This window comes from Sminthopsis crassicaudata, chromosome 1 (genome assembly GCF_048593235.1).
Source record: "Sminthopsis crassicaudata isolate SCR6 chromosome 1, ASM4859323v1, whole genome shotgun sequence".
Taxonomy (NCBI): domain Eukaryota; kingdom Metazoa; phylum Chordata; class Mammalia; order Dasyuromorphia; family Dasyuridae; genus Sminthopsis; species Sminthopsis crassicaudata.
The window spans coordinates 168,303,204-168,328,934 of record NC_133617.1 but is presented as its reverse complement, the minus strand read 5'-3'; the positions used below and the strand labels follow the sequence as shown (position 1 = coordinate 168,328,934).

The window sequence follows — 25,731 nt, the reverse complement described above, 5'->3', positions numbered from 1 at the left end:
GCTTTAATGACCGGTAGTTCAGATGTAAGAGAAAGTTTCTCTTGTTGATTCATACTTCCTGATGGTCACTCTAGATGAAAGGCCTCAGTGTTACTTAAATGTATTTCATGAGTAAATCCTCTGTTTTACAAAAGATTCATGTCTATAACTATGTAACCACTTTCCTTCGTACTTCCCCTTCATCAGTGCCAGGCACATAGCTTATATTTATAAATGCTTGTTGACTGACTTAAAATGTTTAACCCAATGAGTTCTAAATATGTGCCAAAAGCAACAATATAGGACTTGATTTTCCTGTGATTTTTGATGAGAAATGAGTTAATGACAGCTATCAGCAAACTATTGACATAAATTAAGAAATCAAGGTAATATTCCCCAAGAAATTATTCTGAAAATACAAGAGAAAAAATACATAATAACAAATAACAACTGGCATCTGTAACACTTTAAAGATTTCAAAGCACTTTAAAAGTTATCTCATTTGATCTTCACAACAAACTGGGATGTAAGTACTAGTACAGGTAAGGAAACTAGGGCTGATTTGCTCAGTTACACAGCTGGTATCTGAAATAGGATTCAACTCCAAGTTTTCCTGATTCCAATTCTAGGACTTTTTTTTACTACAGCATCTTTCCTAGAGTTGGAAGGAAGCTCAGAGATCATGTAATCCAATCTTTTCTTTTAAGGATGAGGAAATGGCAGTTTGAGAAGGTGACATATATAACATGCTGAAGATCACAGAGGTACTAAAAGGATAGTGTTGGGATTTAAACTTAATCCCTTAGTACCTTTGACTTCCAATCCAGCATTCTTCCCACTGACCAACTGTAATCTATGTTCTTTACATTCATGAGGACCACAGCTAACTATTTTATCTATTGGGATAAAATCTCTTTCAGTACTTCATCACTTTTAGCACTTATCAGTTTGGGGACGCCTGTCACCATGACATATCATTTGATGTATCCTGGGGGGGGGAGGGGGAAGCTACCTTGTGCTCAGTCTTCTAGAGATGAGGCTTTCCTTGAACTTAATAAACACTTTTTAAAAAACAGATTCCTGCTAGAAATTTTTCCAGCTTCATAGGATTTGCCAACCTAGGGTTCTGCAGATATAACAAAGTATGTCACCTTTGTGCCACAACTAAGGCTTTATTGGAGACCCTTATCATCATAGCTAGTTAAAATTGATTTCTGAAGCTTAGTTGAAAACTATAATAATAGTTACAGACCTTATACTTATGTACTTACATGCAAGCAATTCTATTCTAATTCCACATGCATTGATTTGAAGAGTAGCTTGATTTGAAGGGTCCCTGACAGAGCTCCCTACCTAACTAGCTTCTTCCTATGCCTGGCAAACCTGTTATCATACCATTGATGCTACATCAAAGACTAAAATTCATTGTTCTGAACTTTTAAAAATCCTCTCTGAAATTTCAAATTTTTTTTCAAGTTGTAAACCTTAGTATCAAGAACAACCCCAGTAGTATGGAAAGGGAATGTAGAACAGATCCTTGAAAAAGAAAAGAAAGAAGCCTTCTCTATGATAGCTTCACACACACACACACACACACACACACACACACACACACACACACACACAGTTGTTAGACTTCTTTCTTCCCCTATCTGGGCAAATAGTATAACTCCAACAGAATATAAAGTTATTTAAGTGTAGTCTGTTTTGGGACACTGATACATTGTTAGTAGAATTGTGAATACATCCAGCCATTCTGGAGAGCAATTTGGAACTATGCTCAAAAAGTTATCAAACTGTGCATACTCTTTGACCCAGCAGTGTTACTACTGGGCTTATATCCCAAAGAATCTTAAAGAAGGGAAAGGGACCTGTATGTGCTAGAATGTTTGTAGTGGCCAGAAACTGGAAACTAAGTGGATGCCCATCAATTGGAGAATGGCTGAATAAATTATGGTATATGAATATTATGGAATATTATTGGTCTGTAAGAAATGAACAACAGGATGATTTCAGAAAGGCCTGGAGAGACTTACATGAACTGATGCTGAGTGAAATGAGCAGGACCAGGAGATCATTATATACTTCAACAACAATACTATATGATGATCAATTCTGATGGACATGGACATTTTCAACAAATGAGATGAACCAAATCAGTTCCAATAGAACAGTAATGAACTGAACCAGCTATAGCCAGAAAAAGAACTCTGAAAGATGACTATGAACCACCCAATCCCTCTATTTTTGTCTGCCTGCATTTTGGATTTCCTTCACAGGCTAATTGTACACTATTTCAAAGTCCGATTTTTTTTTGTACAGCAAAGCAACTGTTTGGACATGTATACATATATTGTATTTAATTTATACTTTAACATATTTAACATGTATTGATCAACCTGCCATCTGGGGGGGGAAGGGAGGGGAAAAATTAAAACAAAAGGTTTGGCAATTGTCAAGGTTGTAAAATTACCCATGCATATATCTGGTAAATAAAAACTATTGTAATTAAAAAAAAAAAAAAAAAAAAAAGAATAGTCTGTTTTTATTGTTTCTTTCTGTAGCCTTTGTATTCCTATCATTTAGCGTGAGGCCTTGTCTTCAGTATATCCTAAATAAGGGTTTGGGACTGGTCTGGAACAAAGAAGCTGTAGGAACTCATAAAACAAGATAAAAATTAAAAAGATTTTTTCCACTTGCCTAAGAGCTAGCCTAGTCTGAATCAATCACAAATCAATATAATGCATGGAGAGCAATTTTTCTTTAAATAAAGCAGTTTTTATATAGTCCTTTGATGATCATTACTGGGACATCCTACTGATCACATATCCTCAGGAGTTCTGGTTTTTATGAGTATCATCTGACAGAGAGGGAATCTCAGACTTCCTCCATTCTAGCTGGAAATGGGATTACCCACAAAAAGCAACTGGACATTCTTCCCAGTGACCTGTGGATTAACTTGTGCTTTTGGGATTTGCCTAGGGTGGAAGGGGTTGTTAAGTAAGGGAGAGAAAGCAGAGGAGGCAGGACAAGGAATAGCATTGGCCTGATGCCCCTGGAATCATTGCCTAGTAGCCTGGAATCATGAGAATTTGTCCAGCCTGCTTCATGGAGGTAGTCCAACCCTGGTTTTGGCTGCCATCGTTTGTGAAAATTCCTGCCCAATCAAAATCCCTGGATACAAAAATTGCAAGGCAGACCCTGAAGTATTCCACATTGGCAGGATTGGCAGGCTCTGAGGTTGCACCTGCTATGAGATTTTGTTTTGCAAGCTATTAAGAAACCATTCCACCTTGCCATTTTTTGAGTCTATTCTCTCCTCTCCCCTCAAAAAACAGTAATAGCAGAAGCAGCAACCTGAAGACATGTTTGTGAATCACTTTTCCACTTGTGAAGAACTAGCTGTTTCACTTGGGGAATGCTGCAAGACGGCAAAGCCTCTAAAGTGACAAAGGTTTTTTTGTTTGTTTTAGTTTTGAATGGTTTTTCTTCCTGGCATTTGAGGAAGTTATCTATCCCTCTATTATTTATTCTACCTACCCCATTTTGAAGCCTAGAAGGCATCTTTTTAAAATGTGTGAACACTAGATTCTGGAATCACTAAAAACAACTATATTTTCTCTTGAAATGTCTTTGTACCAAACCACACTGACAAAGTAGCACATTCCACATAGGAAAAGGAGAGGGAAAGACATGAATGAGTCAATGGCATATATTATTAGGAATATTCCATTCAAGCTGGGGAAAAACCAATTGCCTCTTTATTTACAGATAGGTAAACTTTAAGAGAGAAGTTGAATGACTTATCCCAGTTTGCAGAATAAATTGGTAGAGCTAGATTTAAAACTTTATTCTCTTCCTTAAGATTTCTGAGGCCCTCCTCAATCTCTTTTCAACTTTCTTTTTAATCTTTTCAATCTTTAGGAATGAGTTGAATCCACCAAACACTGATTTCAGAGTTATGGCTAAAGATATGCAGAATTAAATATGAATGCTACCACATAATTCTCTCAACTCTTACTAATTAAAATACCCATTCAGTACTGCTACCCATGTGTTCTGAAAAAAGATCCCAATTTATTATTTTTTTCTTCCTTTTTTAATCCTATCTCCCCCCCCCCTCCCTTTTGTTAAGCTCTACAAATTTGAAGATTTAACTCTTAAAGAATTAAGAGCATTGGTTAGCTTGGAAAGCAACAAAATAATTTGGATATTAAAGGCTGCCTTAATTTTTCTTCTACAAGGTTTAGTAAACTCTAGATTTTGCATTTCTCTATGAGTGAATTTAATTTCTCCCCAAGAAGAAGTTCAAATGAAAAGGGTACTGAATATGCCCTAGCTACTTGGGAATATCTGAACACCCAGTTCTCAATCACTGAGAGAAGCAGATACTTTCCTGAAAGCAGGGCCAGACACTTCTAACCACTGAGTAATCAATGAAAAAGTTGGGGGGAAGGAGGAAAAAAAACGATCTCCAGTAGTTAGTCTAACTGTCACTCTTCCCTGCCCCACCACAACCTATAACCAAAAGCATACAACTGCAAGACTGCTCCTAGTCCTCCAGGGAGTTTGCACACTCGGGTCAGTCAGGAAAGTACAGGTGGTAGCTTATCCAAAACACCTGACTGAACTGGCTACCCAGACAGAAACTCGAAAAGCAGTAATGGAGTAACCAGATTTAAAAATTAAATCTGAAGAGATTTTAAAGATGGTCAGTTCAATCCCTCTCATTTTACAGAGGAGAATAGTGGGGCCCCAGGAGAGAAAGTGATTTGCCCAATTCATACAGCTAATTAGTGGCAGCGCTGGGAACAGAACCGTTGTATCCTGGCCATCAGTCCAGTAGTTTTTTCCTGGAACCCTTCATTATTTTGGGAGGCTAGAACGCTTTAGGTGGCAGGCTGTCCCTGTCACCTGGGAGCAGGAATGAAAGGTAGTTATTTATGTATGTATTGAATGTAGTTCCTTACCCAGGTTCACAAAGCTCATGACCATGTCGGCATCATTGAGAAAGGCGCTATCTTGAGCGCTGGCTAGCGGGGCCGCTCCACCGCCGCCGCCGGGACCCGGAGAGAGAAGACTTTTGCGATGCAGGGCATGCGCCGCCGCGCTCGGAGCCAGGGGCCGGCTGGCCGGCAGCCGCTGCTGGGACCAGCCCCTCCGGTCGCCCCCTCCTTGGGGCGGGGGCTGTTGCTTCTCCTCCTCTCCCCTCTCTTCGCCTTCGTCTGCCGACAGGGAATTGTATAGATCCAACATGAAAAGGGGAGCCGACTTCAGTCTCCCGGGTGGTGGTGGGGGCGGAGGGGACGGAAGCGCCCCACGATGCTCGGGGTGCAGAAGTGGTGGCGGTGGCTGCTGCTGTAAGCCATGAAGAGGCCGGGGTCGGTGGGGCAGTCCCAGCACAGACAAAATCTCCTTCTGCATCTCCCGTTTCTCATGTGTCTTGAGCCTCCGGTATAGGAAACCAGAGGAGTGGGAAGAACTGGAGGAGGAGGGCGGCTGCAGTGTCGGCTGCTGCAGTGGTTGGTGCTGCTCCCCCGGGCTATTGCTCTTCCCGCTGCTGTTCCCAAGCAGCGCCCCTCCAGTGGCGGCTGCGGCGGCGGCGGGCAGGAGGGGCAGCACTGGCGGGGGGCAGCAGCAGCCGCACAGGAGCCCCCACCACCAGCATAGCCACTGCACTCTCCTCCCCAGCAGCGGCATCCCCCGCCTGCCCGCCCGGGGCCCCCCTTGCCAGGCTGCTCCCGCTGGGCCCCCGTTGGACTCCCACTTGGGAAATGCAACCGAAGAAGACGAGGACGAGGAGGAGGAGGAAGAAGAGGAAGAGGACGAGGACGAGGAAGAAGTGGAAGAGGAGGAGGAGGGGGGAGCCGCTCGTGACACTTTCTGTGATTATCCCCCCTCCACCCTCCCCCTGCTACCGGCTCTCTTCCCCTTCCTGGACCTCAGTCTTTATCTCGCATGGTCCTCTTAGGCTCCCCCAGTTGCCCAGGTTGAAGGGGTGGGAGAGAAACGAAGGGGTGAAATGAGTAAGGGTCCAGGGGGAAGATCCAAAAGCAACTTGTGCGTAAATACGAAGAGATTATTCCAAGTTCCAGGTAAATCGCTTTTAGTCCAATGTTGCTCCCAAGCCCGGCTCCCTCCGGATCTGTACAGGTCACTGTGGTGTCACCGTCGCCCCCCTTGCCAGCCCAGAGCACACACACAAACACATCCACGTGCGTTTGCCCCGTTTGGCCTTCCAGGGTGCGCGCTGGTGAATCTGCCTGTCTGCCTGTCTGTCTGTCCTCTCTTAAATGATAGGCGAGATGGACGAAGGCATCAGTCTGAAGGAGAGAAGCTGCTCACGAGAGCGGGAAAGCACCCCGCATCCTGAACGTGAGCCCCCACATCAAAAAGAGCAGCGACAGAGGTACTACAGCGCACTCTGGACTGAGCTTCGGAACTTGTTTAAAGAGAGAGAGAGAGAGAGAGAGAGAGAGAGAGAGAGAGAGAGAGAGAGAGAGAGAGAGAGAGAGAGAGAGAGAGAGAGAGAGAGAGAGAGAGAGAGAGAGAGAGAGAGAGAGAGAGAGAGAGAGAGAGAGAGAGAGAGAGAGACTGGGAGGGGGGAACCAAGTTCCTCCAGAAGAGCAAACTTTTTTTCTTTCACAAATTCCCTTCCCCTGGCCTTCGCACTACCGACGCTCCCCTCTAAGAAATCTCTTCACTCAGTTGATGAAGTCCCCAGTGTAGCCGGCAAGGTTCTTGTTTTCCGTGCTGTTCTCAGATTGCTGAGTTGAAATCCCCGCACGTAAAAGAAGCGGAAGAGAAGGGAGCAGAGGCTTGTGTCGTGGGAAGAAAAGTCATCTATATTTCCCGATCTGCTAGTGCGTCTCTCTCCTCGCCTCTTCGTTCCCCACTACGCGCAGCATTGACTCTCAGATGCGAGCCTCTCTCAGGTACCACACTCCTACTCCTAGATCGCCCCGCCTTCCTTAATGATCGACAAGAACGGAAGCCAATAGAAAGATCCAACTACCCTATATTTAAATAGGCGCTCCCCCTCTCTTTCCCTCCCACAAGAGAGGCGTTGCCTCATTCGCACAACTAGCTCCTAGACTACAAATTTATTATTCTGAGTATTCTGAGATCCGCAAGGTACCAAAGAGGGAGAGGCTTTCTAGAGCGCTTTCTTGTTTGTAGACACTCTCTGAATTTCTTCTTCGCCCATTGTTATTGTCCTGACTCGAAACCGCTTGGTTTAAAGACCAGTTAAAAGGTATGAACTCATGAACTAGACAGAAAACCCCAGTCAGTTCTGTATCAAATATTATTCGAGGAAGAGCAGAAGGAGATGGATTTCTTTTTTCGTGCTTCTTCTACTTTCTCTCTCTGTCTCTCTGTCTGTCTCTGTCTGTCTCTGTCTCTCTGTCCCTCTGCTTCTCTGTCTTTGTCTCTCTGTGTGTCTGTTTGTCTCTCCTCTCTCTGTCTGTCTGTCTCTCTGTCTCTCTGTGTGTCTCTGTCTCTCTCTGTGTGTGTCTGTGTCTGCTGTCTTAGTCTCTGTCTCTCTCTGTCTCTGTCTCTCTGTGTGTCTGTCTGTCTCTGTCTCTCTGCCTCTGTCTCTGTCTGTCTCGTTCTGTCTCCGTCTGTCTCTGTCTCTCTCTGTCTCTCTGTCTCTCTTTGATGTAAACTAGGCATTTAGCTGACACGTGGCTTTTAAAAGACAGCTGGAAGTGAAGACACACCCTCTAAGGAAGCTGCTTACAGGCTTGTTACAGAAAAGGATAAATGTAAACCAGACTCTGCATTTCCAGGGTTTGGGGCCTATTGTTTTGGTTTTGCTTTTACTGGTCTGTTTTTTTCCCCAGTCAAAGAACTAGGGGGAAAGCTGACCTGGTTCTTTAGATTGTTACCACCCTGGAGGACTCTGGAGTTCTTTTTAGACAATTCTTCAGGTTAAGAGCTTTCCACATACCAACAGTTTACATTAATATGAAATATCTTGGAATAGGGTATCTCAATTATCCCCACTATAATTATGAAGGGGAATGTTGTGATTTAACCAATGCATATTATTCTTATATATAATTCAGTTCAATTCATCAAACATTAAATTAAATACAGAACACACTGTGACAGTTATTGGGATACAAAGCTAGAATAACAGACACATAAAAATAACACAAGCTGACAATAACAAAAAGATAACACAAAGTCCCTTCTCAAGGAGTTTATAATCTGGCAAATATAATCTTCAAAATTGGTACTTCATTTTCTACAGCAATAATGTGTGATTTCATCAGTGTAGATACTACTTTCTGAATGCCCATCACAATTCTCCTATTAATAGATTAACTTCCAGAGTTTATTAGAAAACACTTATCATCTCAAGACAGACCTTCAGAAGACTTATCTCATGTAATTTAGCTAAGCTGATCCTCAAACAAACTGTGTTTCTTGAAAAGTTTCTGAACTTTGTAAGAGGCATAAGCACTCACAGGAAGTTTTCTATGTCTATCCTCTCATTTTATGGATGAGAATATAGATAAAGTTATGTGACTTGTTCACAGTCACACAGATAATAAGTATCTGAAGCCAGATTTGAGCTCAAGAAGATGTCTTCCTGACTCAAGACCTAGCACTCTATCCACAGTAACACCTTGCTGCCCTCATCCATCTGCCACAGTTTTTGAGACTTCAGGTTTTCTGTGCCACAATAGGGTATTAGAATAGAACATAAGTAGAGGATTGAGAATCTATTTTTAAGGCATTATAATCCATTTTTGGAGTGATGCTTGTACCTTTTCTCATATGGGAAATCCTTGTCTCAAAGAAGTCATAAGTTTTGTATAGATCCAACTAGGTTTCTATTTTATCTTAAGACCATTAAAACCAATCATTGTAAGAATTTAATTATGAGATTAAGTGTGGTCCAGAGTTATGAAACTTGAATTTGAGTTCATGATGATGTGACTCAGGGTAAGTCACTTATCTACAGTTTTCTTATCTGCAAAATGGGAGTAATAGCATTTATATTATGCACTTCACATATTTGCAAGTTTTATAGTGCTATATTACCATACCTAGAATCTTACTCTCTAAAATACGATAGAATAAAATCACACCAAAAGCACAAAATGCTTTACTATTTATATCTAGGGTACAATTACATGACTAAATAAAATAGAATGAGTAAATGAAACTGATTCAAAATCTACCTGAATACACTCCACCTACAGGCATATTTTCTCATATCCGAACTGTCTGTTATGTAGCAATGACCCCTTAAGTTTAGAAAATATGAGCAAAGTCTTAGTTCAAGTTGTCTGAGGAATAGCGATAGAGTAACCTATTTGGTATAATTCTGTTCTTCTTCATCAGTGAGTTCTCTGCCATATCATGATTCTTTTCTCCAGACAAAATCGTGCTGTTTCTTGACCAGTCACAAAGTGCTTTGAGTGGCAAGTCATAAATGGTTCATTATTCTAAACACTAGGACCTCTTAACTGAAATGTTTTCTCTAGTGGAAGGTCAAGCTAAATCCCAGGCCAGACTCTATACTTAGGAAATTAGAATAGATATTATGATAATCTTTAACTCTTTTGAATATACTATAGCCAAAGCAATCAACCACAGTAAAGAGTGGTATCTCCTCAGTTGATAATAAAAGGTAAAATTATTTCTAATTGTTAAAAAGAAAACCCATTTCTCTCCACTATAGACTTCATCCCCACAGTAAACCAAGAATCCCCTCAGCAGATGTTTCAATAAATATTGAATAATGACCAAAAAAATAATAATAAAATTTAGGATCACTCTATATCTGAAAATTAAGCCTTCCCACAAACTTTCCAGTAATAGAGTACTTTTCACTTTAGGCCCCACCACTTTTTTGGGGATGTGTGTGACGTTCCATCACCTGGAATATTATTGTACTGTAAGAAGTGATGGGAGCAGCTAGGTGGTGCAGTGGATAGAGCACCAGCCCTGAAGTCAGGAAGACCCGAGTTCAAATCTAGCCTCAGTCACTTAACACTTCCTAACTGTGTGACCCTGGATAAGTCACTTAACCCCACTTGCCTCATCTGAGGGAGGGGTTGATTTCAGAAATCCCCAGAAAAAGAGTAGAACCAGAAGAATAATTTACATAATAAGAACAATATTGTAAAGATTATTAACCATGAAAAACTTATTAACTATGACCAATATGATATAATATAATTCCAAAGGACTACTTGTAATATGAAATGTTACCCACCTCCAAATAAATTCCTGTTGGATAAGAATACAAACTCAAACTTTTTTTTCCTCTTTATTTTTCTTGCTTTTTATGTCCTTTATGGAAATATGCCCTGGCATATTCATTTGGATAATAGATGTCATATATCTTGCTTTCTCAATGTATGGGGCAGGGTATAGAAAGAAGGAGAGAATTTGGAACTGAAAAAAAAAGTAAATATTAAAAAGCAATTTCCACCGCCAATTTCTTCTCTAAAACTGCTAAGCACATATAGCTCTAACGGTATTGCAGTATCAAGCAATCCTCTAAGTCCCCTCCTCTCATTCCTAGAAGAATCTGAAGTCAAAGGACCCACATTTAAATCTCAGCACCTCTACTCAGTGCCTGTGCATAACCTTGACAAGTCACTTAATCTCTCTGGGCCTCAGTTTCCATTTGTTTAAAATGAGGGAATTGTATTGGATGATGCTTAGATCCTGTGAATCTAAGATCATTAATACTAGTAAATATTCTATTTCTCTTCAAAGTATTTCCCATTTTCTACAAAAAGGAAACATCCTCCCTGAGAAACTTTCTTACACATCTTGGTATAATGCCCATCCTTAAATCTTGTTTTGGGTGCTACCTATTGCTATCTGAAGCCTTTCCCCCAACTGCTAATGTCACTCAATGATGCATACAATTCATAAGTCTTCATAGATGTACCTATCATTGTTCCCAATACTTTTTGAAGCCACAAATCATAGTTTCCTGTTTCTGTGTCCCCAGTATCTAGTATTACCTACCAAATTAGTATTTAATAAACACTTGATAACTGAATAAAGTAAGAAAATAAAATTAAATAAATGACAATTTTAAAGACCATATTAAAGATAACAATGCATAGAAAATTTCCCTAGAATAGATATAGAATTTGTAGGACAATGCTCTTTACATTTCATCCACATTAACCTGACCTCTTAATCTCTATAGTTGTTCTTCCATCATATCAGTTGTGTCCTACTCTTCATGACTCCATTTGGTGTTTTATTGGCAAAAAACATTAAATTAGTTTGCTATTTTCTTCTCCAGCTCATTTTATAGATTTGGAAACTGAGTTAAGTGATTTGCCCCAAATCACACAGCCAGCAAGTGTTGGAGACCAGATTTGAACTCAGGCTTCCTGAATCCAAGCCTAGAGCTCTCACCACCATGCTACCTAGTTGCCCTAGTCTTTGGAGACTTCCCACTAAGTAGAAAAATCTTGTGGATACTCCTAGTAGAGACTATTTTCTAGAAATCCAAATTACCAAATGTTTATTAAATGCCTTCGGTATGCAAGGCACTAAGACAGGTCCTCTCAAAGAGTTTGCTGATGAAGTGCATCACTTGCATTTCAAAACATTGGGGACATGTGATGTCAAATGTGAAGTAGATCAAAGCCCCTTTATGTCATGGCTAACTCTTTGCTGATGAACCTCTGAAAACTTTGCTAGTCTGTTCCTTTGCTGAGAGATACACTATATGTTGCTTAGCTTGAATTCAAAGCCTTTTCATCTTGGTAAGGTTGAAAAGTCTTATCTGCTAAGGTTTATGATTGTCTACAAGAAAGATTATCTTTATGTCATGATAAGGCATCAGAATAGAACTTTACTCAAGGGATCTTTATCACATGGGACATAATGGTACTCAAAATCAACCATACTATAATCAAACATCTGGATACTAGTGAAGGGCCAGGTAACTAGAAGCATTTCTTCATAAAAATAAATTAATGAGAGCTTATTAATACATATATATGTATGTGTATAATATATATATATATAACCTATCATAATGCCTTGTAATAGACATACATATATATTGCATACATACATATTTTACATATATTGTACATATAAGAGATAGTATGACATATTGGAAAGAACTCTGGCCTGGAGGCGAGAAGATCTGAATTAAAAATCTTACTTCTATCACATGCTGATAATATGCAAGCCACCTCTCCTCCCCACCTTCCGACTCCCAAGTAGCACTCTTAATGTTATGAATTGCAGATAAGGCACTGACCTGCATTGGTAGAGGAAGTTCTTTTCTGAAATCTCCCTATACTGGTAAATTTATATATCCAATTTTTAAAATTAGCCATACAATGTGTTACAGTGACAGATGATGAGAGACTTACAGTCTAAATTTGACCACAGAGCGAAGATGGAGAAACACTCTCAGAGCAGAAGTGTTGAAGAGAGGTGTTGCTGTTATTTTTTTTTAAGGTACAGGTGTTATTGATAAGAAACGTGACGTCTTTGGTTGAATTAAAGGGGATCATGAGGTTTGTGCTCAGTCTGCAGTATGATAGAAACATTTCCCTCAAGAACTCCAAAAAGTGTCGGGTTCGACAAAAGAATGTGAATGAAACTTGGATGTCTATAAGATTACAGATTTGGAGCTTGGAGCAGCACAGCCGGGTGGTGCAGTGGATCAAGCATTGGGCCTGGAGTCAATAATACTGAGTTCGAATCTGACCTCGGATATTTAATAGACATTAACTATGTGAGTCTGGGTAAGTCCCTTAACCCCAATTGCCTCATCCTCTACCCTGCCAACAAAAAAGATCTTGAAAGATGTTACAAGTCACCTAGTCTAACTCCTTCATTTTATGAATGAGGAAACTGAGGTTTGGGGGGATTAGGACATTTGCCCATGATCATTGATTCTAAGTAGTAGAGCTGGCATTTGAACTCAGTTTTCATGACTCTGTGTTTATTATACTATTTATTATACTATTGAATGGCATGGAATGAACAAAGAGAGAAAAAAAATCCAATTAAGGGTCAAAAAAGGAACAACTAGGATTATACAGTATCCCACTAACTCCCTCACTCCTGATTGTCAATTCTCCATTCATTCCCACCTGCAGACATCAGCTTCCTTGCTCATTTCCTGTAATTGCTGTTAGAAATCGAAAAAAAAAACACTCATAAGATTGGGGACAAGGACAAAGTATAGGGGATACAGCAAGTCATGTTGGAAAATATAACTTGGTATAAGTGCTGCACATGCTAATTAATAACTAGAAAAAAGCAGTACTATGGTGTGAAAAACAATGAATTAGAAAGTAGAAAGTCTTAGTTCATCATCAATTCTTTATAATTACATGAAAATCTGGGCAATTGTAAGATGACTATATGGCTGGTGGGCAAAGATGAGGAGAGTCCAGAAAGAGAAGGAATGAAAAGAAGGAATAGAAAAATAAAAGAATGTTTTAATCAAAAGTTTTCTGAGGAATCTCTAGTAATCTTTTACCTCTCTTCTCCCAAATCTTACAAAGCTAATGAAAACTCTGATTATGAGAATAATAATACTAATGAGCATTTATAAAATACTTTAAAGTTTGCAAAACTTTATTTGATCTTCACAACAACCCATGTCTCAGGGGTTATTATTATTCCTAGTTTGTAAAGGAGAAAACTGAAGCTGAGAGATTAAATTATTTACCCAAAATCACACAACTAGTGTGTATCTCAGGTGGGATTTGAAATGGTCTCTCTAACTTCTAGCCTCAAAGTCAGCATCTTAGCTACTGTATAACCTAGCCAACTAATGAGAATAGAGTTAAAAAACAACCCTCCCTCTCCTCATCCTATCCCCAGCTACCCAAAGATCCTAAGACTAGAAACTAGATCAAGCCAGAATAGAATTATTGCAAGCCACATTCTACATGTTGAGAGTGGAGGGTGGGCCAGAGAAAGGAGTGTGGCTTTCAAGCCTCTTCAAGTATGAATGTGGTTTGGGGTGTGGCAATAAACATTTCTTAACACAAAAGCAAACTTTTACTATTGCTAACTATATGGTGAGGTGTTAACTGTACCCCTTAAAAGACACTACAGTTTTACCATCTTCTTCCTTATGTGGCTGTGTATGTATACAACAAAATTGTCTGGATAGAAAAGAGAAGGAAAACCAGTCATTCAGATGTTTGATCTATACAATGTCAAAACATCTGGAAATATCTGATTGGTCGACTGAAATTTTATTTGTTTTTTTTTTAATGCCATTTAAATTGTCCTATTTTTTGTAATATTATTACATCTCCTTCTTTTTCCCTTCTTCCTCCCCCTATTTTCCTTCCTCCCCCAATAAAATGAGGGTATAGAAAGTCTCACTATGACAGATACAGTAATATTGGAGCCAAATTATGTCCTCAAGTATTTAGCAATGCCTAGTGCATACCTGACTAGACACAGACTGTCTGTAAAGCAGGTGTTATACTTATCTTCTTTCCCCATAATAGAAATTCTTCCTATTATAATTAGATTGTCCTCAATTTCGAATATGATGAAAGCTATATTGAAATAAATGTTATTTGTAGAATGTATCTATTTAATTGATTCCATGAATCTTAACTGTTTGATATGTTTTTCCTTTAAATACATGAGTTCTAAAGTGTTTTGTTTGTAAATCTTAATTGGTTTATTCATAAGATCACAGAATCAGAGATTTGAAGCTGGAAAGGACTTTATAAATTATTTAGTTCAATTCCATCATTTTAGTAAAGAATAAGTTGAGTTCTAGAGAGGGAAAGTCTCTTACTTAAAGTCACTTAGGTAATAGCAGAATTGGTATTAGAACCCAGATCATTTGACCCCAAATTTAGCATTTATTAGTAGACATTTCCTAATGATCTAAACAGCTTGCTCATAAATAATTTAATACTAAGAATATTTTAGGCTTTTCTGATACTAACAAATAAGCAAACAAACTCACTTTTTGAATTCTTGGGCAATTCAATTTAAAGTAAGGATTTTTATCTATGTACTTTATAAATAGGTCATAGTATTTCCAAATATACATTTTTAGATATAATAATTCACTTCAAAATACAAATATTCATTTCTGAGGTGAGTGCAAAGGAAGTATGTTAAGTAAATATTTGCAAAGTATGAAAAATGAAAATTTAAGAGTTAACCAAATATTGCTCCTGAAAGCTACACCTGTAAAACAGCCTCCAAAACACACATCTCATCCAAAACCCTGTGGTAACATTTACATTCACTCAGACTTTCCTTTCACTGTCAAATATTCAAAAATGCTGGGCATTCACACTCCAAAATATCACTCAAGTCATCATATTTTCCTACTCATGGAGGACATCTGGTGGCAAAGTGAAAAACTAATACACAAATCTGTTTCTAGAGTTTCCACACCATACCGCAAACAACAGATTTGTAACCTATTAAAAAAAAATTTTCCTCATAAGCTCTTTTTATGATTCATTCAAGCTGTGTCCAAATAATACCAAACATCTGAAAAAAGTGAATAACTCAATAACTCAGATATTTTTATTTATTCAAATCAAGTATTTAAAAATACTTAGAAAAATTCAGAAGACTGGATTAATTTTATAAACTTTCATTTAGATGGTTGGCATTGTATAGGTATAGCCTTGAGTGCTTTAACTTTATTATTCATTATAATTATTTATATAAATGCATATACTACCCTTAAAAAGTACTATTCTATTATTTATTAAAAGTTCAGTATGTTAAAGCATGGATTGATAAGATCATAAAAGTTAATCCCAATTTTTTTCAATTGACTTTATTCTGTGATCATATGATTTTCTTTGGTCTAAAGGAAAATCAGATGAGAATGTCATAAGATGAGTGTAGTCAGTTATCCCATTTGGCAGTGAGGCCTGGAGCCCCGGGCAAGTCAGTCTTTGTAGGTTCCCTGGATTCGCAATGATTTCACATAGGCATAATCTTGAGATGAACCAAACTGTGGCAGAATGGAAAAATCACTTGACTTGGAAACGGACCTAACTTTGGATACCTAGTCAGCCTCTAATTAGCACTATGACCTTAAGAAAGTTATTTTCACTCTTTTGGCCTCAATTGCCACATCTCTGAATTGAGGAAATTAGCTACATAAATTGGGGAAAGCATGGAACAGTGGATAAAACACTGATCTTGGAACATCTGGATTTGAATACTACTTTAGACACTTATTAGCTATGTGACCAAGAACAAGTCACAACCTCTCCTGATCTGTACAAAGAAGGAATTGGATTTAGTGGCTTCTATGATTTCTAACTCCAAATCTGTAATTCCATGGTCTCTAGGACCCTCTCTAGCATTGTATTTCCATGATTCTGTGAAAGGTAGACTCGAAGAAAAAAAGAAATGTCTTGCCCTAAAACAAAATAAAGCAAAGAGAAGTTGGTGCCTTATTGCCTTGAGTGGCGTGCCAGGTGTGTGTATGTCAACAATACTAGTCACTTTTTAGCACTGACTAGTGATGGCAAATCCTTTTCATACTGTGGAACTCAAGATGCTTGGTCTTGTCATCAGAGTTAATGCAAAGCTCAGGGACAGGACAATTGCCCCATTTTTGGTACCCTAGCTAGGAACAGTTCTGACTACTGAGGGAAAATCTTTTAATAATAGCTCCATACCCCACTGGCAACTGGGATAACTGACCATATCAATCCTATGACATTCTCATCTGATTTGCCTTTGGACCAAAGAAAATTATACAAACACAGAATAAAGTCAATTGAACAAAATAAGGGTGAACCAGCTCATTAACTTGATGTTCTCATCAACCCATGTTTTAACATGCAAGCCTTTTGATAAGAACAAAATGGATCTTCTTTGACATGAAAAAGAATTGTGGGAAATGATTTTAAGTCCCTACATACTTATTACACATTTAAAAGAATCACTGACAAAATTAAAATAAATACTAAATTATTTGGTATAAGTCACACACTTAATTGAACATGCCACTCACCTCCCCCCAAAATGATGGGCAGTCAAACATGCAGTACTATATTGCATATTTTATCCCATGGAAATTAACAAAGGAAATAATTTATACTAATTTATCCATGCTGCTTAGATATGTATAAATCACCACACATCAAAAAGAGGTTCATAAGGAAATAATCTGAATTTTTATGAATATACCAATGAGTAAAACATTATTTAAATATTTGTAATATATTTCTTTTATTCAACTTGTGAAAAAGGGCATTTAGTTTCATAAAATTCTTCCAAATGATTCACCTGAATATAATTCTACTTTAAAAGCATTTATTAAGCATCTATTGTATACAAAAACACTAAGTTAGGTATTGTCAATAAAAAAAATAGTCCTCAGAATCTAGAAGTATACAGGGGGTGAGGGTAAGCAAGGAATTCAATTAAACATAGAAGCAGATAGAAATTTTTTTGCAATTGGGGAAGATAAGAGCAATGAAGATTTAATTTGTGTTATCTCTGTTGAGCTTTGAAGAAAGCTAAAGAGAATAAGAAATAAAAGTGAGCCAAGAGTGGGTTTCAAGCAAGGTAACAAATCTAATCTTTAGGCACTATTCTTTCAAAAGTGCATATATCTAGGTGTAGCTAGGTGACACAGTACATAGAATACCAGCCCTGGAATCAAGAGAACCTGAGTTTAAGTACAATCTCAGACACATCACTAGATGTATGACCATAGGCAAGTCACTTAACTCAAAAAGAAAGGAAAAAAAGTACATAAACCTCAAACTGAAATTGTCTGGAACTTTAGGAAGAGATACTATCAAATATCCCACAATCCAAAATTTGACAGTGAGAGAAAACATAAAATGTTGAATAAGAGAGACAATTTGGTATAGCGGGAAGAGCAGAGATGTTTGCTGGCTCTGACATATACTGGGTATGTGATAATGGGCAAATTGTTTAATTTTTCTGAGGCACATATTCCTTATTACCAGTTGTCTCCTTAGATTGGCATATGAAAAGAACCTTTTTAAATCTTTAAGAGAAACATAAATCTGAATTATTGTTAAGAAGCAGAGTTTCTATTTTCATGCATACATACTCTGATTCCAAAAGAAAGACAAAAATTTAGTACATTAATAGGGAACTTTGAAGGACTATTAGAAAAAACTACTAGGAAATGTTGTTTCTTGTTCAATCATTTCAATCACACAGAATTCTTCATGTTCCCAGTTGGTGTTTTCTTGGCAAAGATCCTGGAGTGGTTTGCCATTCCTTCTCCAATTCATTTTACAGATGAAGAAACTAAGGGAAACAGGGTTAAGTGACTTGCCCAGTGCTAGTATTTGACAGCTAGTATTTGAGATCAGTTTTGAACTCAATGCAAAGCCAGAATCATGGAAGTTGAGAGTTGAAATGGATGTCAGTAGTCTTCTACTAGTACTACTACTACTACTACTAGTCTACTACATGAAAGGAATCACAACTCTGCCATTGCAATAAGAAAACTTCTGGTCTCTGCTTAAAGACCTACAAGGATGGGTTCCCCATCACTGCTAGAGGCAACCCATTTTTCTTTGGAGAACTCTGATTGTTAGGGAATTGGTTGTTGTCTCTCTCCCCCCCCCCACCCCAATCAAACCTCTGTAGCATTCATTGTTCCTAGTTCTACTCTCTGGGACCAAGTTGAACAAGTCTTTAGTCCTCCTACATGATAGCCTTTCAAAAACTTAAAGATAACTATCATGTCACTCCAGAGTCTTCTTTTTCATAGGTTATTCAGCATAGTTTCTTCAATTAGTCCTCATGTCACAGACTCAAGACCTTTTACCATCTTGGTTGACCCCTGCAGATGCTGTCTAGTTCATTAAAGTCCTTATTAGACTTTAGCGCCCAGAATTGAATACAATAGTCCATAAGAACTCTGACCAGAGCAGACAACAATGAGATTTTTATCTCCTTACTTCTGGAAGCAGTTTCCCTTAAAAAAGGTACATGAGAACAATTTGTTCAAATGTTCAAGAAGGTGGCTAAAGCAGGTGCTGTAGAGCATTTAGAGTTTGACAAGACTTTAAAAATACTAAAATCATCTTTCCTACCACTGCCACTTGTCTTAACTTTTGCCTTGCCGCTGGATTTTGATGACTGAAAAAGATTAAGGCTGATGACTATGAAACTCTGCCTCATTCCAAATCCAATTCTCTCACAAGTTGAGTCACCACCCTGTAGTGTCATTGGTGCAATTCAAAAAAGGACAAGGAATAAGGTAGCTAGATCACACTGTTGTTTCATATTGAACATACAGACCACTAAATCTTTAGTCTAAAAATCTGAGAGCTTTTTTCTTTTTTTAATTTATGAAATATCACAAGAATGTTCATGACATACTAGAATTTTTTAAATGATTGTACATGAAACTATACCTCTATTATGTACAACTTGCTATTCTTTTGAAATATCTAATAAAGTTATCATGTGACTTTCTCTTTATTTTTCTTCCCTTCCCTTTCCCTTCCTCCCCAAGAGACGGTTACCATTGAACATGTTTGTATATGTATATGTATACACATATATGTATACATATACATATATATATACACATATATATGTATGTGTGTGTATATATATATACATGTAAATCATTCTATACATACTTCTATTTATCAGTTCTTTCTCTGGACACAGAGTTTTTTCATAATAATTTCTATCCAACAATGCTCCCTCCATCTTATACTTGTAAAGTGGATTTTTAAAAAAAAAATTTTATTCAAGCTTTTTATTTTCAAAACACATGCAAAGATAAATTTTCACCATTAACCCTTGAAAACCTTGTATTCCAATTTTCCCATTTCCCCCCACCCCCTCTCCTAGTTGGCAAGTAATCCAATATATGTTAAACATGGTAAATATATATATATATATAAAATATATAAATTCAATATAGACACATTATTTATACAATTATCTTGCTGCACAAGAGAATCAGATCAAAAAGGGAAAATGAAAAAGAAAATAAAATTTAAGCAAACAACAAAAGAAGTGAGAATGTTATGTTGTGACCTACACTCAGTTCCCACAGTCCTCTCTCTGGGTGATGGCCTGAATCATCTCATTATTGAGAACCACAGCCATCAAAATTGATCATTGTATAATCTTGCTGTTGCCATGTACAATGAAATCCTAGTTCTGCTCGTTTCACTTAGCATCAGTTCGTGTAACTCTCTCCAGGACTCTCTAAAATCATCCTGCTGATTGTTTCTTATAGAACAATAATATTCTATAATATTCATATACCACAATTTATTCAGCCATTTTCCAACTGATGGGCATCCACTCAGTTTCCAGTTTCTTGCCAGTACAAAAAGGGCTACTACAAACATTTTTGCACATGTGGGTCCCTTTCGCTCATTTAAGTTCTCTTTGAGATATGAGGCCAGATCAGATGCTGGATCAGAGGATATGCAGTTTGATAACCTATTGAGCTTAGTTCCAGATTGTTCTCCAGAATGGCTGGATCAGTTTACAACTCTATCAACAATGTATGTGTCCTATTTTTCCCCACATACCCTCCAACGTTCATCATTATCTTTTCCTGTCAGTGATTTTTTTTTTCCTAAGCATAAAACTTTTACATTTATCCCTATTGGATTTTATGTTATTAAGTCATATGGCTTTTTTTTTTCATATGTTCATATATCTGTAGCTGGTGAAATGTTCATAGCATCTGAGTTGAAGTCAAAAAGATGAGTTCAATTCAAGCTTCAAACGCTTAACTAGTTGTATGACCCTGGGCTAGTCACTTAAACTACTGTTTGCCTCGGTTTCCTCATCTGTGAAATCAGAATAATAATATTATCTGCCTCTCAGAGTTGATGTAAGGACCAAATGAGATAATATTTGTAAGGCATTTAGCATAGTGCTTGGAGCATAGAAAGCACTATGCAAACATTAGCTATATTATTTTGTATGTGTGTATTTTCTTTTTCTATACATACATATATACTTTTATTAGATTTATATATACTTCAAGAAGGCAACTAAGTGGCTCAATGAATAGAATGCTGGACCTGGAATTAAGAAGACCTGATTTCAAATCTGGCTTCAGACACTTTCTGGCTGCATGACCATGGGCACTTGTTTTAATCCACTGGAGAAGAAAATGGCAAATTTCTGGAAATTTAGTAAATGCCCATTAAAACTGGGGAATGGCCGAACAAGTTGTGGTATATGAAGGTAATGAAATATTATTATTCTATAAAAAATGATGAACAAGCTGATTTTAGAAAGGCCTGGAAAGATTTACACGAACTGATGCTGAGCAAAACAAGCAGAACCAGAATTGCATTGAACATAACAGCAAGAATGTAAGATGATCAGCTATGAAAAACTTGGTTCTTCTCAGTGGTTCAGTAATCCAAAGCAATCCCAATAGATTCTGGACAGAAAATGCTATCTGCATCCAGAAAAAGAACTAAAGAGACTAAACATGAATCAACACAAACTATATTCACTTCTTTTTTCTGTTTTTTTTTTTTTGTTTGTTGTTTGTTTGTTTGTTTGTTTGTTTTTATCTCTCCCATGGTGTTTCCCTTTTGCTCTGATTTTTTTCTCCTAACATGATTCATAAAACAATGTATACTAAAAATAAGTAAATTTACTAGAAAAAAATTTTAAATAAAAAAAAAAAGAAAATGATAACTTTTCCCAATATCCTTGTCAAGAAAGCCTCATGGATAGCATGGTCCACAAGGCCACAAAAAAAATCAAACATGAGTGAATGAACAACAACAATATCCAGTTGTCCCAATCCGTGAAGGTCCTGACTCCACACAACCAATGTGTTAGCTGCTTCTCCTAGCTTTGTGTTACCTGCAAATTTAATGATTGCATCATCAATATCTTTACACAAACCATTAATTAAAATGATCAGAAGACTCAATCTTCTTAAAAATATGAATGTTAGTGGGGCAGTGAAGAAAGTACTGGATGTGGAGTCAAAATCAAAGTCAAGCCTTTAATTCAAATCCTGCCTCTGGCATTTACTTGGCTGTGTGAGGTTCAACAAGAGCTAACACCCTTAGTCTTCATTTCCTCATTGTAAAAAGAAAAATAATATAACTTACTTCATAGGGTTGTTAGGAATTAAAATTGCATATGCAAAGTACTTTGAAAACTTTAAAACACTATAAAATGATAGTTATTATTATGAATGCTGCTCTTATCATGCGGCTCTTTTTTTTTTCATAAGTTTATGTTTCTGCAGCTGGTGAAATGGACATAGCATCTGGGTTGAAGTCAGGAAGACTTCAAATCAACCTCAAACACTTAACTAGTTGTATGACCTTGGGCAAGTCACTTAACTCCTGTTTGTCTCAGTTTCCTCAACTGTAAATGAGAATAACAATATCACTTGCCTCCCAGGATTATTGTGAGGACTAAGTGAGATAACAAGTGTAAGACCTATAGCAGAGTGCCTGGAACATAGTAAGCACTAAATAAATATTAGCTATCATTATTATTTTGTATGTATATATGTCCATGTATGTATTTTCCTTTTCTATACATATATATACTTTTACATACATATATGTGCATTCACTTTCTACTTTTAAGGATATATCACTCAATATAAGAAATATAAAAAAAAAATCAACACAGTGGTACAACCAGGTTTGAACAACTTTTAAAATAATAGCTACAAGTATCATCTTCATTAAAATTTCAGGTTTTTTTAATCTATGCAATATAGGGATACTGACAACTGTGATATCTACTTTATAGTTCTATTGTGAAAGTTAAATTAGATAACATATATATGATTTAGAATATTAAAACTTGGATCTTTGATTAATGTTACCAACAAGATGGAGTACCAAAACAGTTTTCTTGATCCTCGTGACCTCTCAAACCTCTCCAAAATAAAATAAAGTAACTTTAGTTATTTCCATGGTCTAGAAAACCCAGAACCCAAAAGAAGTTTAAAAAAAATAACCATGAACTGATATCTACTCTGAGCTCATGAAGCACTCGCTTCCCTAGCACCAACTACCTCACCAACCTTAATCATAGGCTTTCAATAAAATGCAACCCTATACCCCAGGTCCCCCCTCCTCTTCCTAATACTATGGAGATCTGGGATCCAGGTTATAGAGATTTATACTGATCTTGGTGGCCAGTACCATGGAATCATTCTATATTACAAAATATTTCTGTGGAAAATTGGGGAAACAGAGTGAAAAAGAATGGTGTCTGGGATTGAAATACAGCTTACATCACATCCCTGCCTTTCTCCCTCCTCTCAGAGACTTGGAGGTCCAAAATCTAAATTATATAAACTACTAGTGATAGCATCAATATGGTAGCACTTTGAACTATCTTGCCAAGAAATTGAAGAATAGAAGGAATTGGATAAGACACCATATCTGGGGAGGCTGGGTAGCACACTACTAAAACTGAGGGAGAGATCTTAGCATCCATCTGGGGCCACTTCTGTCCTTTCAAAAGTCACTCCATAAAGAGATCTAGGCTTGTAAATCATGAATGTCTGGAAATTCAACTCCCAGAAAAACTGCCATCAGAGATGAGTAAGTTAGAAAGTGAGATATAGTAGATAATAAGGGGGAGGAGGGTAAAATCACCATTGACCTACCAAAAAAAAAAAAAAAAAAAACCTAGAGACTCTGAAAGTAAGCAGATAAATCAAAAGCAGAAAGAAATATGGCCTCCAGATCTAGTAAACAAGTTTGTGCATCTCTAAAGAAACACTGTGAAGCAAAGGAAAATGAACCATCACTTGATGAGACACAGAAATATTATGAAATTTGAAAATATGGAACCATAATTGCTCCTGACTGGTTCAAAAGAGAAATGTGAAATATGAGAAAGAAGAATTCATGTCCTGCATACCAAAAATAAATGGTAGAAAAAAAATTTAAATCTGTGATGGCAACTTTCAGTAGGGAAACAAAAGAAAGAACACTTAATTGGGAATACAAATCCATAGAAATTAAAGAATATCTAGAAGAGAAGGGAAAAAATTACATCAAAAGAAATACTCATTATCTAAGTAAAATATTTTGATCTCTAAAACAGAATCAAGCGAATCCACCTAAGAATTTTAGATCTCCCAGAAGAATGTAACAAGAACTATTAAAACTCAATATAAATGTCATCTATTGGTTATTATCATTTTTATTATAAATGGAAGTAACCTAGTGGTTTTGAGAGTGTTTGCGTGAATTATGAATATGTATTTTTAATATTAGACACCTGAAAACTATGAGATCTCCAGATTGTCATGTATGCCAAACGTGACCCAAGCTCTATCCAATATAATTATCTCTATTATCAGAACATCTAAGAATCAAAAATCCAATGGAAGAAGCATTTAATAAAGACACAAAAAATGCAAAAAGTAAGAGGGAATCAAATAGTAAAAATCCTTCTCTACTTCATATCTATAAATGGATGGAATCTATTCTACCTCCCTAGGTGAGGGATGGAAAAGAAGCCTCCTGGCAATAATTTATGAGAGGATAGAAAAACTGTTCCTCAGCACATAAATTGACAAAATGATAAATTGTCAATCATTCCTTTATCTCCTCTTAACAAATCTTCAGTGGCCAACTTGGAGAGCTATTAACTTCATTGGACAGGATAGAATTGCTACTACCTCTTGCCTTGGCTCTGACATGTCAAAATTCTGCTGGGACTTAGGTCTGGAAATGCCATAGTAGGACTACTTCCCAGTGTGACCACAACCTACATTTTGACTGTCCAACTTTGTTCCCTTGCACAGTTCTAGAAGTTCTACTTTTCTTACTATCAAAACAAATTTTAGTTCCTTGCTTTTGACTATTCCTAGATCCCTAGGACTTCCTTTTCCATGAATTCCCTCTTCCCTTCCCCTTTTAACTAATTTCCTTCCCTTTTCTATTTATATCATTCAGCACAATCTTCAAGTCCCACAGAAGTCTGACTTCCTGGAGTTTTCTCCAATAAAAACTAATATCCTTGCTTAGTCATTATGAGCACTTGAAGCTAACTGAAAGGTTCCCCTTAAGGGCAAAGGTAACTTTATCCATCTTACACATATTTCTACTCAACTAGAGACAAAGAGAATGGAATCTTCTATCATCCTTCTCCTTGTATAAGTGACTGCCTTCTTTAAACTAGCTTCCATTTCAGTAAAATATGAGAAGTCATATTAATACTTTGCCTTGTAATTATAATTTTTATTTTCCCAAATTTCTCTACTACTAGACATAGAGTAAAACAACATTACCTAGGGCTGTTCCTCTAAGGCCAACAATTGATTATAAATTTCTGCCTCTTAGGTTAACTATAGGTCTGAATTGACTCCTTTTAATTTTTTACCATCTATACTCCATATAGTGGTAAGAAATTGTTTTTGTCCGTGTGGTTAATATAAGAATGCTGTCAAACAACTTCCCTTTCCCTACTATGATTTATAACAAAAATTAATTTTTTAGCCAGTAGTCACCCAATTTATTAAAAAAAAAAAAAAAAAAAAACTCAGTGTTTGGTTTGGTTTGGTTTGGTTTTGCCATGACAACACTAACTGTAACTCATGAAATTTGCTATCATAAGACTCCAGTGTACATGGACAGCACATCTGGTCCATGCTCTATGTACACCAATACCTCTTATACTTTATTCAATCAATGCTGTGGAAGTATATGTACAAACCAAGAGCCATGGCAGCTTCCTTAGGCTGGCTACTTGAACTCAGAGTAGAGAGAACATTCTGTCTACTTAAACATGATCTAGAAT

The 25,731-nt window shown here is 37.2% G+C and overlaps 1 protein-coding gene across 1 annotated transcript in view; it reads right to left on the bottom strand.

Annotated features, from left to right (window-relative positions):
- The window catches only part of BMP6 (bone morphogenetic protein 6), a 196,767-nt gene extending 189,885 nt beyond the window's left edge, over positions 1-6,882 (bottom strand). Inside the window, exon 1 of the mRNA XM_074271188.1 lies at positions 4,950-6,882. Coding sequence (XP_074127289.1) covers positions 4,950-5,679 — 730 coding nt within the window. The 5' untranslated portion in view covers positions 5,680-6,882. The remainder of the gene's footprint in view (positions 1-4,949) is intronic.
- Positions 6,883-25,731: the final 18,849 nt, after the last annotated feature.